At 59.6% G+C, this 15375-nt stretch overlaps 1 protein-coding gene across 2 annotated transcripts; it reads left to right on the forward strand.

The window, feature by feature from the left end:
* Window positions 1-309: 309 nt before the first annotated feature.
* On the forward strand, window positions 310-13732 carry SYT12 (synaptotagmin 12). Of its 2 annotated transcripts, none has more exons than XM_075501725.1 (8): window positions 310-467; window positions 7239-7303; window positions 8798-8991; window positions 9316-9708; window positions 11959-12174; window positions 12274-12394; window positions 12629-12762; window positions 13421-13732. In XM_075501725.1, exons 2-8 carry the CDS (start codon window positions 7267-7269, stop codon window positions 13592-13594), a joined length of 1269 nt encoding a protein of 422 aa, XP_075357840.1. In that variant the 5' UTR covers window positions 310-467; window positions 7239-7266; the 3' UTR covers window positions 13595-13732. The 2 variants fall into 2 exon arrangements, with proteins under 2 accessions (XP_075357840.1, XP_075357839.1); XM_075501724.1 differs by lacking the exon at window positions 310-467 and adding an exon at window positions 3845-4131.
* The last annotated feature ends 1643 nt before the right edge of the window (window positions 13733-15375 follow it).

Consider the following 15375-nt stretch of genomic DNA (forward strand, 5'->3'; position numbering starts at 1 on the left):
GACGTACCCGCTGCACGGGCTTCCAGTGACAGTGCCAACTCGGGCAGTCAGAAAACGGCTCGAGGCAAGCGGCCTGAACCCTGTGGTCTCTAAAGCTCCGATGATCACCGGTTTGTGGGTCCATCTTGCCACCCTTTCCTCTCCCCCTGTGCTCCCCCCGTCGTGATTCCAGCTGCCTGTCGTGTGGGAGGAGGCAGCAGTAGCAGCCAGGGCTGCAGAAGGGTTTCTTTGCTGCTTTTTTTCTTTTCCCCTGTGACTTTTTGGTCCTATTGCTGGCCTTAAAGGGCCTGCATGATGCTTTTGGCATCATCAGCTTCTGACACAAGCATTCTGCTCTTTTTAATTTAATTTTTTTCTTAAGCTGGAGTTGCTAAGCTGTGCCTAGCAAAGGAGTAGGCGATGGCCCTCGCTCACCTGCCTGTGAATGCCAGGTGAAGGAGCAGCAGTGACTTTGTTCCTGCAAGGAGGTAAGCCAGGGCACATGGGTCCTGTTGGTGCTCTTTTTCTCTAATGCTCCTTCCTCAGAGGTACCTTTTACCTTCCTCTGCTGGTGGGAGCCTGCAGTGAGCAGGGATTTTGGCTGAGCGGCTGCTGGGCTATCTGAACATTGCCTGCCTCCTGCTCATCAGTCCCAGACAGTTTGTCCTTTAGGTTTGAGCATCTTCTTTTCTATGTATTTTTTTTTCCTAAATTTTTTTTCTTTTTTATTGTTTTTAGACTTAAAAGGTTGCAGAGCACTGCTCTAGATGGTGTTTCCTACAGGAGTTCAGACTTGGCTAGGGGAAGGTAATTCAGGTAAATCACCTGTGGCTGAAAGAGCACTTAAAAAGCTGCCTGCTGCTAGATGCAAGGTGAGAGCCCCTCCACAGCTGAATGTGTAAGAACAACCAGCATGGGAGAGATGGTTTAGCCATCTGGAAAATGCCAGTTATGCAGCCTGGCTGCTGTCGGGGAGCTTTTCCAGGAGAATTTTGACCAAGAACAGCTTTTTCCTGCCGAGTGGGCTGGCTGGATGTGCAACTGGCAAAGCCAGCCGAGGTACCTCTGCTACATTCCCATGGTGGCAAAAAGCCTGACCACCTGAAAACCCCACGAGGGGTGTGTGGGCCACCTTGCCACCAGCTGAACTGCCCATGTGTTGGTCGTTGGAAGGGTTTGTTTATCAGTCTGCATCCTTGAGATGCTGTTACTTAATTATCCTCACAGTTATCTGAGGCCTGACCTAAGCACAAGGGTGATGATAAACTCGTGCCATCTGTTAGCAATATGAAACTGATGCTGAAGAGGCTAGTTAGCACCTGTGTGAGGCTGGATGAATCTTCAGATGCCAAACTGGGGCCTTCGGAGATGACCAAAACTCGGCCAAACCCGATCCCATTTAAAACAGCTCTCCGTAGGTCAGCTGCAGCTGCCTTTGCCGTGGGGCTGAAGCGGTGGAGAGCCTTGAGGTGGCCCTGCAGGAGGGTGCTGGTGTCCGGGGCTGCGCCGCAGGGAGGGACAGCCTGCCAAGTCGATTTCTAATCTCTGTGGTAGATGAGGTTTGGGAACTGGGTAAGGAAGCCGTGGCTTGCTCTTTTTCCAACTGGGTTTTATACACCTAGAGGAAGGGCTGCATTTTGGAAAAGCCTGAATCCTGGGTGGGCTGGGAAGCCGTTGCTCTTGGAAAGGACCCTTGATTGCAGGATGAGGCTCCTCTCCTGCCCAGGCAGCGTTTTTGGGTTACAGTCAAAAGTTGGTCTGTTTTCTCCCTGAAAATTAATTCCCTGCCAGGAGAATCGTGGGGCCCTCTCCCACTGCTGGCCCTCCCCGGACTGACCCGGCACAGGAGCTGGAGAGCCCTGCGGCAGGGCAGCAGATGGGTGAACTGGCCCTGCTGCTGGGTTTTCCTGGGAATGAAGGTCCTCTGGAGCGTTGCGCTGCTCTGCGTGGCCAGCTGAGACCATCTTTGCTTGGGGTGTGTGGTTTTTTCCCCCCCCACAGAATTGCAATTATTCCGTTTTCTCCAATTTGAGCAAAGTGAGTCTCTTGCTGTTTCAAATTCTGGTGGTCTGGCATTTGAGGTAAGGTGGCTGCAAACATGGTTATGAAGGTAAGAAAAGGAAAGATCTCCGTCCCTGTCGCATGAGAGCATGTGTAGGAGCGGTTTGGCTGATGATCGCTTTGTCACAGGAGGAGGCACCTGCCAGCGGGCACTGAGCTTTTGGTCTCTAAACTGCTGAAAGGGCTTTTTGGGCCAAGTCCCATGTAAATGCCGCTTGGCACTTTGAGAAGCAGCTTTGCCTTCCGCTGCACTGAGGGAGAGGAGAACTGTTGGATCTTCTTTATGAAGAGACAGAGCCACGACAGTGCTGCTGGGCAGCCCCTTCCCCCAGGACCCCGGCTGTCACTGCACGGCCGGCCGGTGGGATGGAGGGAGGGGGCTGGTGTTACCCTCCCCATCCCTTCTGGAGAGAAGAGCAGCCTGGAAGCCTGCTTAGGGACGGGTGAGGATCCAAGGACTGGGCTCTGAGCTGATGCTCCACAGCCCCCAATGGCTTCTGCGGAGGAGAGCGGCACCCTTTGGGGGGCAAGAGGGGGGGACGCGGGTGCTGATGGAGAGAAACAATAAGCAGGGCCCAGGGGCTGGTCCCGCTGGGTGAGGGGGGAGAGCTGGCAGCAGAGGTGCTGCCAGAGGGGAGCGGGGGCTGTCGATGGGCGAGGGGGCCCCGGCAGCGCGGGCGGGGGCTGAAGGCTGCCGTGGGCCGGAGCGGGGCCGCGCTCGGCTCGGGGAGCCCCAGGCTCCAGGGAAGGGGCGGCGGGCGGCAGAAGCCGTCGCCGCTTCGCCCCAGCGTGGGGGTGCGCCGGGCCGGGCCGCTGCCCCCAGCCCGGTGGAGCCCGGGGCGGCCCCGCCCGCAGGCCCGGCCCCCCAGCCCAGAAACGCGGCTTTTCCCCCCAAAGGAGCGGGGGGGCGGAGCTGCCGGCGCGCAGGGCGGGCGGCTCTGCCGGGGGGGGAGGGGGGGGGTCGTTGTCCAGCCCCGCGGGATGCGACACGGGTGACGGCGTGGGGAGAGGTGCGGGGGGCCGGGGCACGCTGCCGGGTTTGCCTTGCGTGTGCCCAGGGCTGCCCGCCCGCAGCGGCGGGGCTCGGGGAGCGGGGCGCCGGCAGCGTCCCTCCTCGCTCCGCGTTGGGCTTGGGGGGGATTTGGGGCGTTTTCTTTTTTTTTTTTTTTTTTACGGCAACTTCCTAAGGAAAGTTGCCAGCCTGCGGAGCTGGGTGCTGAGAGCCTGGGAGGGGAACCGGAGCGAGAGAGCTCTGCGTCTCGCCCCCGGCCCCCCCAGGCGCCCCGGCTCCCCCGGCCCGCTGCCCCGGGAGAGCGGAGCCGGCTCCTCTGCTCGGGCGGCCCCTGTCGCTGCGGGCCAGCCGGCTGCCCGGGAGCCTCTCCGGGCGGAGCAGTGTCCCCCCGTCCCTCCGTTGTGTCCCTCCGCCAGCCCTGAGCGGGAGAAGCCGGGTGGGAGCCGCTTTCCGGACCGCCCCTGCTCGCTCCTGCGGGGCAGAGAGCCGCGGGCCGGGGAGCCGGGGCGGGCGGTTGGGGGCTTTGCTTCTCCTCCCCTGCTTTGCCGGGGGGCTGGGCTGGGTTAGAGCAGAGCCTCCAGGAGGGTCTGGCCGGCTCGCAGAGCGTGCCGCTCCCTGGAGGACGCAGAGCCCGCCCAGCTCATCGCAGGGGTGAGCGGGAGGCGCAGCCCGCAGTCCCCCTCGGCCGGCCGGCCCCGCAGCCTGCGCGGAAGGGGGAGGAAGCAAAGCCCGGCGGCCGATCCCGAGTCCCAGGGCTCCTGCGGCGAAGCATCCCGTCGGAGCGGCGGGGGGGCCCTCTCCGGATCCAGGAGCCCACCCCGCTGAACTCGAAACCCGCCGGGAGCTGCGGGCAGCCCGGGGCTGGGCGGTGCGGGACTCGCCGCCGCACGGTCGCCCTGCCGCTCCCCCAGCTCGCCCAGCCGGGAAATTGCTGCATTCCTCTCGCCGCTCGGGTCGGCTGGGGAGCGACCGCGCTGCTGCCGCCCAGCTCATGCCGGAGGCTGCCGGGAGGGTCCCCGCTCTTCTGCACGGAGCCCCCGCCATTCTTTTCCCGCCCGCGGTGGTTTTTACCTGCCCAGGTAAAATACAGCAACAAGCGTTGGGAAGGATCCGGACTTCTGCCGGCGGCGAAGCCGGCATTTCCCGTGCCGAGCCTGGTGGCCACGGGAGGTGCGGGGTGGAGCGGGGTCCTCGCCTTTGGGGGTAAATCGGGCGGGATCGGTGCACCCCGGGTTGCCCGAGGGGAGGAGGCTGCTTCGTCTCCTGCGGCTCGGGGGTAGGATGGGGAGGGCGATGGGTGCGCGAGTTTGGGGTCGAGCATGAACGAGGGGCAGAGCCCGAACCTTTGCCTTTTGTCAAGTTCTGGATGCGTTTTTTCTTTTTTTTTTTTTTCTTTTTTTTTGTTGTTTTTTTTGGTTGGGTTTTTTTGTTTGTTTGTTGTTTTTTTTGTTTGTTTGTTTTTTTTTTACAAACGTGCCAGCAGCAAACTCGATCCTACTTTTCTGCCTTGCGGATCGAGGCCAGGCAGGGATTCCCCCCCCCCCCCCCCGGCAGGAGAGGGATGGGGGGGGACGGAAGAGCCGTGCTCAGAGCGCGGGGAGGGGGGGTGGGAGCGGCAGGGTCGGTGCTGGAAGAGAGGAGGGGTATTGCTGGAGGGCCAAGCTCACCAGTGAGAAGAGTTTAGCCCGGTCTCAGGCACCTGGCAAAAGCAGGCATCGGTTGCCTGGGTTAGGGCAAGAAGGAAAGGCTGAACGCGGAGATCGCTGCTGCGGTTTCTAACTTGGATTGTGAAATTTCGGGGTTGCAGCGTGCTCTGGGGAGTGTCTGCGTGGTGTTGGTCCAGGTGCTCTGGGCCCAGCGCCCAGGGTTTCTGTGCGAGCTGTTTCGGGCCTCGGACGGTCACGATGCCAAAAGAGCAGCGAGGTGTCAGCCCCCCCTAAGTCTTGGGGGAGCCCCCCCCCCTCTTCCAGAGGGGACGCGTGGCTCTGTTGCTGTTTCTCTCCCCGCATCCAGCCATTTTATCGTCCCCCCAAGCAGGAACAGGTATCCCGAGCGCTGCAGCAGCTCGCAAGGAAAGCGGAGCTGCCTCGTCCCTCAGCGGAGGGATGCTGCGGCGGAGGAGGCCCTGCACCCTCCGAGCCGGGGCTCTGCCGAGCCTCGGGGTCTCCACGGGGACAAAACCGGGCGTCCCTGTGCTGGTGGCGGTGGGAGAGCGGTGCCTGTCCCCTCCTGATCCCTCGGGCTGGATTTCCCGGGAAGGGATTTGAAAGGCAGGTCGGGGGGACGACAGAGCGTGGCAGGGAAACACTCGCAGGGAAGAGCTTAGTTAACATCAAATGCAATAAATCCCTTCCCCGAGCGCCTCGCACCTTCATTTGCTTGCTCAGGAAAGGCTGATACTGTTTTGCTAACAGGAAAATAGCACCTAATTTAATTCCTGTGCTGAACACTGCAGTCGCTCGGTGTCTCTCTGAGTGATGCCTTGGAAATCTGGTTAAGTTGCTGCTTAGAGCTCGTTAGGAGAGGATGTTTGGGGGGAAAAGCTTTGAAAGAAAGGGGAAATTGGAAAGAAATGGAGGGTTTTTAAAAGGGATGTTTGCCCTTCTGCAGAGAAAGTCGGTCCTGAAAACTTCTGTCTTTTCATATTAAAAAAACCCACTAGGAAACATCGAAAGAAATGGAGCCTCTTAGTTAGGCACGGTAGTTTTTCAGGACATAAAAAGAGGCTGTGTTGGGTAAATCTCCATAATGTTGCACTATTAAGATGTCAAAGTGGATTTCCAGCGCTAAACAGCAAAGTGTCCCTTAAGCTGAGCTCAGCCCATATATGACACGAGTTTATCACGTTCTCAGCCAAGGTTTTACTGAGTGTTTATCCATTGCACACAGAGGTTTATGCCTGAGGAAGGAAGTTGGGGGATGAGATGGGCATCTCCCAGCCCTGTCCCAGCCTTGCTGTCATTTTGGGTTAGACTCAATTACATTTAGAAAAAACCCCTCCTCCTGCTGCTTCCCCAAGGGTGGACCGCGTGGCCCTTGCAGAGGGGGTCCCCCAGCCACGTCAGGCCAGCGCGGCTGATGTTTTACGCTATAATGCACCGCAGTTTCCACCTTTGCCTATTAAAATCCAAGCCTGGATGGTTTTGGGGGGTTGATCACCCCGACAGTGCCTGAATCGGTGAGCATCCAGGGTGAGCTGGACGATGGTACCCAAATACTGCATGCCTGTCCCTCCGAGGGAAATCCCGCTCTTCCTCCCGCGTGACGAGGGGGTTCTGGGGCTGTGTGAGTTTTGCAGAGGGTTTGGGGGGGCTCTGGTGGGGACGGTGGGGAAATTTTAAGCGCGATGCTGAAGACGTGTCCCTGGGCTTGGGGTTCGGGGACTGTGGTCTGTGGGATCGCACCAGCGGACCGCGCTCCCTGGTCTCCCAGCACTGACGCCAGGCAGCAAGGGGGGTGCTGGCTCAGTTCGCATTGGGTTTGCTTAGTGGGTGTTTGCGGGGGATCCCAAACCCCCTTTGCATAGCGGGAAATAGCTGGCTTGGATAAGTGCCCTTCGGCATCGCACGATGCCTTTGCTGGGATCTGTCTCCGAAGAGCAGCTTCCTTACGTTTAGGATGGATCTTGCGTACGCCTCACCTGGGAAAACCCCTTTGGGGAAGGAGGCGATCAAGCTTTCCCACTGCAGGAATCGATTCCCGGGGAACGGCATCATCTAACCCTGCAATGACCCAGAAATCGGGCTGCTCCTCTTGCACGTGGCCACGGCAGAGCCGCGGGCGCGGAGCAGCCCCTCGGGTGAGGCTGAGGAAAGCCGCAGGAGGCAAAGGCAAGATTTGAGCTGAAAAAGAGATTAGAAAAGCAGCAAAGGGCCCGGAGGGGAGACATCCACGCGAAGAGCGATTGAGAATGTCACCCGTTAAATACTCCCGAGGTAAATCCTGCAGCTCTGCGTCTCGGCGTGGCCGCTCTCCTGGTTCCCGTGGGATTTTCAGCCCCTTCTTTAGCTCCTCTGTTAGTGGCTGAGATGCTTTAGCGCACGTTTGCTCTGTGCCTGGAAGAGGAGGCAAGGCCAGGAGCGATGGAGGGGGAGCAGCTATTTAGCATCCTTACTAAAAAATTAAAAGGCAGCTATTTTTTTTAATTTTTTCCCTTTATCCTAACTCGTTGTCTCGCGCATTGCAGGCTGTTCTGCTAGCGGGGAGCGTTTGCCATGGACAACAGTCACGTAAGCAGATACCGCTTAAGCGGTGAGTACTTCTGAGCGAGCCCTGGGGAAGGGTTTTGGGGGCAGAGCTGGCGGGGGCTTGCACGCCGAGCTGCTCTCTCTCGGGAGGGATTGCTGATCCTCGCTGCTTTCTGCCGGAGGAATCCTTTGCTGCAGATGCGCGCGGGGTTTAATTTCCTAATACAAGGGTAAAACCCTTAAAAACCCCAAGCTTTCCAACGTTAGGTGCTCAGCCCTAGAAAACGGGCAGGTACGAGTAGGAAGCGAGTTTCCAGCTCAGCTGAGATTTGCACCTGGAGTTATTCAGAAGTAGGAGCCCAGTAAAGGGTTATTTTGCCCCAGTTTTGCCCCTCTGCCGTAGCGAGAGCGTGTGAGGGCACCAAAAACCTCCGTGTGCGGGAGCGCTCTAGAAAGCTGCGGCTCTTCCCCAGCAGCCTTGGCCGGGGGTGCGGGGATAAATCACAGCCCTTTGCAGATCATAGGGGTTTGGCTTGGGGTGGAGGAAGCAGGACCTGGCTCCCACCCGGAGGCTTTAACCCACGAGACCCCTCTGGGCTGCTGCGGCCCTCTGGAGGGATCAACATTAGCTGCTTTGGGTGCGGGTAGTTGGTTCCTTTCGACGCATCCCCTTGCCGGCTCCTGCCGGAGGAGGTTTGGCGGGGGGGAAGCAGCGGGTTGTCCCTCTGCTCAGATGTGAGGTGGGAGTAAGCCTGGCTTGGGCTTTTTCTGGCTCTGAAGCTGCTGCTGAAGGAGGGAGCACCACGGCGTGACGCGGGAGGACTTCCCGGCAGCGCTCTGTAATGAGAAATCTTTTTTTTTTTTCCCCCCCCTTTTTTTGTGTTACACTGAGTGATTGGTGTTGGTTCAGTCACTGGTGTGATGGAGGCTGGTGCAATGCAGCAGCAACTGCTCAGCGTACCATCGCAGGGCTGCCGCGTCCTCCCTGCTTTGCAGCCGCAAGCCCGGGCTTTCTCCTCCCTGGATCACATCGGCAGCAGTGGTGGGGTTTTTTCCCCTGTTTCTAAAAGCTTTTTGTTTGGGTTTGGTTTTTTTTTCTTCTCCTATTTCTGGATTTTCTTGGCATCCCCAGCCCGTGGGAAACCAGGCAGCAGCGAGGCTTTCCCTGTGGTGGAGAGGGCGATGCAGATGTGTGCTGAGCACATCTGTAAGCGGGTCGCATGCGTAGCTAGTGAAAGGACCCCCCGGCACCCCTGGCGTGACGCAGCCGTTCAGGGATTTTCCTCGTTTGCTGGGGAACCGGGCTGAAATACACATGCCCTTCACCTCCCGGCAGAGCAAAGCGGGGACTATGAATTTTTTGGCGTGCGGAGCTGCTGCCTGACACCGCTTCCAACCCGCCCAAGTGGGACGCTGTGGTTTTACACCCCCCCGCCCCCCTCCCTGGCCGATCCCATCCTCATAGCTTAGAGCTGAGTTTCTGGCATGGGAGCAGCAGAGGATGGAGGCTCTGCCCCGGGGTCGCGGCTGGCTGACGGTGCCTCTTGTCCCCTCACAGTCGCCACGAGCCCGCCTCAGTGGGAGATCGGCATCTACGCCGCCGGCGCCGTGGCGCTGCTGGGGATAGCCGCCATCAACCTCTGGAAGCTCTGGCGCTCCGGCAGCTACCCGGCACCTTCCCCCTTCCCCAACTACGACTACCGATACCTGGAGCAAAAGTACGGGGCGGCGTGTTTGGACGTTAAGCACAAGGTAAAAGGGCGGAGAGTTCGGCTCGCCTCCTTTCCCTTTGCAACACACGAGCTGCTGGAGGGGCAAAAATATCACCTGCATCCTCCCATGGGGGGGAAAAGCTGTCGGAGACGACCTGGCGCTGCTGGAGAGTTTGGGGGGATCAGCGTGGAGCTGTAAGCAGGGCCTGGGAGCTGCAGGAGGTGCAGGGTTTGCTGCCGTGGCAGCTTGAGGCCAAGCAGGGGCCGTAAGGCGTCCAAAAAGGCGCCAGCGAGTCCCAGCTGTCCCCGGCTTTGTACGAGGGGACGGCACTGCATCGCCTGCTTTTCCTTTCCCTGTTCGCAGCGAGGGATGGCCCCGGGCTCGCAGAGGGCGCTGGATAAGACCTCACCCATCCGCAAGAGCAGCCTGCGGGCAGACGACACCTTCGAGAGCATTAACGAGCTGGGGAGCCTGGAGCTGATGAGCAAAGACCTGGGCTTGGCCCCCTACGGCCCTCTGAAGAAATCCATCTCGGCCGACTCCCTCAGCTCCATCTCCTCCATCGGGAACAACTTTGGGCAGGATTTCACGGTGGGGCAGGTGGAGGTTTCCATGGAGTACGACAGGAAGGCGGCCACCTTGCACGTGACGCTGCTGCAGGGCAAGGACCTGCTGGAGAAGGAGGATGCTCGCTTCGAGTCCTGCTTCATGCGCATCAGCCTGCTCCCGGCCGAGCAGATCATCGGCATCTCCCGGGTGAGCCCCTCGCCCCTCTTTGCGTGAGAACCCCGTGTGCTCGTGGCATCGCTCGCCACGTGCCCGCTGCAGCCTTTGCTTTTGGGTTGCGGCGTCCCTTGGCCGAGCCCCCCAAGACAGCGACGGGGCCTTGCGAGCAGGGAGGTCCGGACGCGGTGGGGCTGGGTGCGGTTGGCACAGGATTTTTGGAGCCCTGCCCGGGAGGTTTCAGCGTTCTGTGGTGTAGGGGGGTCCCGGATGGGTTTGTGCATCAGAGGCCCGGCTGAGGCAGAAGTTTCTCCCCCTTGACTGGGATGTGCGATGACTTTGTTGTCTCCGAGCGTGGCTTGCGGCAAGTTTTCCTGCTTGACTTCCCCTGGGGATGCTGTGGAAGGTGGAGGAAGCGGTCTGAGGTGGGATTTGGGGAGAGGCGATGTTTTGGGCACACGCTGCTGGCATCGTGCCGTGTCCCCGCACACTCAAATCACCCTAACGAAGCCCGAGCGCGGCGCCCGCGGCCGCCTCTCCTTTCTGCGGCAGCCGCCGTGCTTTCCCTCCCCGCGTGGGATGCGGCGGCTGAAGATCCGGGCGGCTGCACCAGCACCGGCAGGGCCAGAGCCAGGGGTGTTTTGGGGGCGAAACCTCCCTTTGTAAGTGCCCCAAAAGCTGCTCTCGGAAAGCAGGACCCTCAGTTTTCTTTCAGCAGCTGCTAAAAAGCTCGAGGTCAGCCAGTTCGATTTAATCAGGATATTCCAGACGGAGCAGAAAGCTTCATCCCCCCAAAGAAACCTTTCCACGGGGGTGGAGGTGCCATTCCAGCGAGCACAAAACCACTGCCTTTAAAATATTTCCACAGCGCCCTTTTAAGACCATTTTTCTATCCAAAGATCGGGCTCTTTATTTATGCTCTGGAGCTATTTATTATTTAGCATGGTTATTTATAATTCACCAGCACTATTTACCCTCTTTTGCTGTCCTGAGACGAGCCATAAAGACACGTTCGGTCCTTTTCCTTTAATGCTTTACAGTCCTTATGGGTTTTTTTTAAATAGCAGCTAACATCTCTGTTGTACCTTTCATCCAGAGATCCCACAATACGCTGTCGGCTGCAGACAGATAGTCACCAGTGCTACAGAGCAGATAGCTGCACGCCTGCTTTTCCCCTAGACGTACTTTAATCCCCCAGGGCTGGGGGTCGATGGCATCCGATGGCAGAGCGTGGGACTGCTGCGCTAGGACGGGGGTGATGGAAGGTATCACCTCGTGAGCTGCTTCGTGTCCTTCATCCCAGGGATGGAGCACGCCTAGGAGAAGACAGACAGACGTGAGAAAGTCCTTGGGATGAGATAGGCCATCTCCCCACCGCTGCTGGGGAGTCCGGGTGGCTCTTGGGGTGATGAAGCCCGATGGGCTCAGGGCTGAGCCCCCTGGTCCCACAGCGGGATCCCTTTTCCACCGCAGCACCCGGCTTCGGATGGGTAGCGGGGAGCTGGTGGCTCCGCTTTGCTCCGCGCCATCCAAGGCTGCAGCTCTCCATCCCGTGGGAGCACCGGGCCTCCTTTTAGGACAAACCCCTGATTTGTGGGTGCTACCTCGGATGCCGAAAGAAATAGGGCGGGAGCAGGGGAGAAACAGTCTCTAAAGCCCTGATTGCAGAGCAGTTCCCCCCACCAGCGCTTTGGAACCGGGTAGTGCCCAGCACCCTGCAGGATGGGGCCCCAGGGAGTTGCCGCTGCGTTTGCTCCATGTGAATGATGTGACGTAGAGACGAGGTCTGGCAAAAAGCGTCGTCCCCATTTGGCACGTTTAGGGCTTGTGAAGCCCATCGGCTCCGGCTCGGAGAGGGGCTGGGGGTTGCACCCCCTCGGCCAAATCCTGCAGCCCCGAGTGGCTGAGCCGGCCACACGTCCGAGCTCCCGGGGCGCACGGATGCCCGGCTCTTGCATCCGAGAGCACCAGACCAACCTTCAATTTTTAATTAAAAGAATTAATGGGCAACGGGGCTGGTCGTGGCCCCTATTTTCTACCCCAATCGCTGAGTGGCTGCTGCGGTCAGGTGGGAAATAACTTTTGTCCCCGTCGAGGCTGGGAGGCCCCAGCTCCTTTGGGCTGGGGGATGCCCTGCCCTCGCCGCCCCAAAGCCACGCGCTGCTTGCAATTCCTTGCAATCCTCTTGCAATTTCTCTCCGCGAGAGAAACGGGGTAGATCTCGGACGCGGCCCCAAAACCCGGTGGGTATCGAGGCGTTCCCCCCCCCCTTCCCCGCGGCAGATTCAGCGGAGCGCCTACACCGTGGCCTTCGACGAGCGCTTCTCCATCCCGCTGGACCCGGCGGCGCTGGAGGAGAACAGCCTGCGCTTCTCCGTCTTCGGCATCGACGAGGACGAGAGGAACGTAAGCACCGGCGTGGCCGAGCTCAAGCTCTCCGACCTGGACCTGGCCGTGCGTCCCTTCAACGCCTGGCTCTACCTGCAGGACATGAACAAGGTGGGGGGGGGGGAGTCTGTCTCCCACCCAGGTTTTTTTGGGGCTTTCTCCTCCCTGCTGGGCCGGGATTGAAGGGTGACGGCACGTCGTGTCCTGCAGGCAGTGGACACAGTGGGGGAGATCCTGCTGTCCCTGAGCTACCTGCCCACGGCCGAGCGCCTGACGGTGGTGGTGGTCAAAGCCAAGAACCTCGTGTGGACCAACGGCAAAGTGACCGCAGGTGAGCGGGGGGTGCCGGCTGGGCGCAGGGGTCCCTCGGTCTTCTGCGGGCTGGAGGTGGGCTTTCCTCCTGGTTTATCCTACTGCGCCACACGGATACTTATTGGAGTGGCTCCCGCTGAGGACGGGCCCCACCAGGAAGGTCCACCAGAGATGGTTTCCCCCGCTTTCTCCATATCGCAGGGGAAAACACATGCCTGACCCCGGGGTTTTTCTCTCCCCCCACCCCGAGCAGATCCCTTCGTCAAGGTGTACCTGCTGCAGGACGGGAGGAAGATCAGCAAGAAGAAGACGGCGGTGAAGAGGGACGACACCAACCCCGTGTTCAACGAGGCCATGATTTTCTCGGTGCCGGCCATCGTGCTCCAGGTCCGTCCCAGGCACGTCCCAGCCTGGGGGGGGGACGTCCCATCGCTCCTTGAGGTCCCCATGTCCCTGCGCTAGTGAGGGCTTCCTGGGTGTGAGGGCTTCTGGGGCATCGTAGGAGCGGTGGGGTGGGGTGGGGGCCATATACGTGCATATATGGTTTGGGGGGATGTATGGATGGGGTAGGGGGTATAGGGGGATGTGTATGTATGGGGTATGGCTGTTGGGGGGAATGTGCATGTGTGGGTTGAGGGATATAGGGGGATGCATACATAAGGGTAGGTGGATGGGTGCATATAGGGGTTTAGGGGACGTGGGGGATGTGTAAGTATGGTGGCGGGGTATAGGAGGATGCGGGTATAGGGGGTATGGTTGCGTATGGGGATAAGCATATATAGTTTTCAAGTATGGGGTGTGGGTGCGGGGGATGTGTATGAATGGGGTGGGGTATAGAGGGATGCGTAGATACGGGGTACAGCTGTTTTGGTGGGTGTGTATTTATGGGGTGCGGGAATATAGGGGATGTGGACGTATGGATTAGAGTTGGGAGGTACATTTGTGTGTGCATATGGGGACACGTACGCACGGGGGTGGTGTCAGCGCTAGCGACGCGGCGGCCGCTCCACGCTGGACCCTTGTGACGGCCTCACGTTCCCCGCAGGACCTGTCCCTGCGGGTGACGGTGGCCGAGTGCGGCGAGGACGGACGCGCCGACAACACGGGCCACGTCCTCATCGGCCCGGCGGCCAGCGGGATGGGCATCACCCACTGGAACCAGATGCTGGCCACCCTGAGGAAGCCCGTCTCCATGTGGCACCCGCTCCGGCGAAACTAGGCTGCTGGCGGGGGGAGCCCGTCGCGCCCCCGGGGTCCCGCACCCCGACACCGGCTCTGCCCCGGGGACAGCGGGCAGAGGGGGGCTCTGCCCGGCCAGCAGCTCGACCGAGAGCCGCCGCAACGCGGCGTTTGCAGCCGGGCAGGGGCTGAGCGAGACTTTGCAGCGCTGAAAAGGCAGAGCTGCTGGCGTGCCTCGGCCAGAGCATCTCGCTGCCAAAATATTCAGAAGATGGAGCGACCCCTCGGCTGCGTCTCTCCCCATCCGGGTCGCCCTCGCATGCGCTGGGGGCTGCGAACAGACCCACCGAGAAAGGAGCCCTCCCTTCAAATGGACCAAAACCGGCACCAACCTCCCCAAAGCACTGCCCGGCCGCCAGCCGGGCTCCTCAGCATCCCGCGGGCTCCCCGGCAGCCCCCTGAAATCGGTGGTGCCCTCGAACGTGGGTCCCAAGGGCTCCCGGGGAGGGGGGGGATTTCTCTGGGAGGCGGTTTTTGGTCGAACGGAGGGGAAAACGGAGAGGGGATCGATAAAGTGCCAGCACGGCGTGGTTTCTCTCGGCGTGTGTGGTTTTCTGTTGGGTTTCGGAGGGATTTTGGTGCGCTGCACCGGGGCTGAAATGTTTCCAATGAGAATGGGCAAAGGGAGAAGTAACAGCAGAAAAAGCAATTGTTACGATAGATGCTTTTTCCTTCCATCTCTTTTGCAAGCAGAGTAAATCTCTGCCCATCTCTCCCCTGGCTGCAGAGGGGTGCGTGGACTTGACCAGTGGCTTTTCAGCCTCTTAGGTCTGAGGTCAGGTCCAGGCTGAGTCATCCCTTAAAGGTCCAACAGGATCGGGGTCGGCTTTTCCCAACCCGACCCCTTTTCCCAGTTAAACTAGCCCCCAGGGCTGCTCCTAACAGCACGGCAAAATCCTGCTCTTTTAACGCAAATCTTGTGACTGGGGGTTATTTTTTACAGCCTGGAGTCGCGCTTTGACTTGCTCATCCCAAAGCTCGCTCGTTTTATGCCAAATCTGGGTGCAGAGAGGAACGTCTTGGCCCCGTGACCGAAGGCAGACATGAGAGACCCCTAATTTCATAATTTTTAAGCCCAACTCCTGTTTCAGGGGAAGGGAGAGGAAAAATCTGTTTGGATCCTGTCTGCTCGTGGGCTCCTGGCCCAAGCAAGGACCAGCCCCTGGGTAAGATTTGGGGTTTTTTGGGGGGGGGGGGGGGGAGCTGATGCCCGCTCTATTTTCTGGCGGGTGACAGACGGAGGGCTCCGATGGAGTTCCCCATGGCACGGGCTGGTGGGCAGAGGAGGCCCTGGGGACGCGTGCCTGGGGATGCACTGGAGCCTCGGCTTTTCTCTGCCTGCAGAACGCTGGCGGAAAGCCGGGCAGGAAAGCTGGGGGTGTTTGGGGCTGTTTGCCAGAAAGCCGGTGACACGGGGTGAGCGTGGTCAGGGATGTGGTTGCCTGAATGAGTTGAGCAGGAAAAAAAAGTGTGAATAAGCCGTTTATCCCTGATTAAAGATAACACCGTGGTGGTACCCTGAGCTGGCAGCAATTTTCCTTTCTGCTCGTCTGTCTTCTCTGCCTGACCTTCGTTTTGGGACAAGGCTGCTAGTTCTCTGTTGCGTGCTCCCCCTCCGCAGCCCCTCGCAGGCGCTGCTCTGGCTCTTCCCCTGTATACGCCCAGCACCGCTCACCGATGCACAGATTTTCTTCTCCCACGCTCCGTCTCTTCCTCCTCCCCACTTTTCCCTCCAGGAGCCCCGATGTCCCATCTGCTGCC

Source organism: Mycteria americana, chromosome 5, assembly GCF_035582795.1.
Source record: "Mycteria americana isolate JAX WOST 10 ecotype Jacksonville Zoo and Gardens chromosome 5, USCA_MyAme_1.0, whole genome shotgun sequence".
In the NCBI taxonomy this organism is placed as follows: domain Eukaryota; kingdom Metazoa; phylum Chordata; class Aves; order Ciconiiformes; family Ciconiidae; genus Mycteria; species Mycteria americana.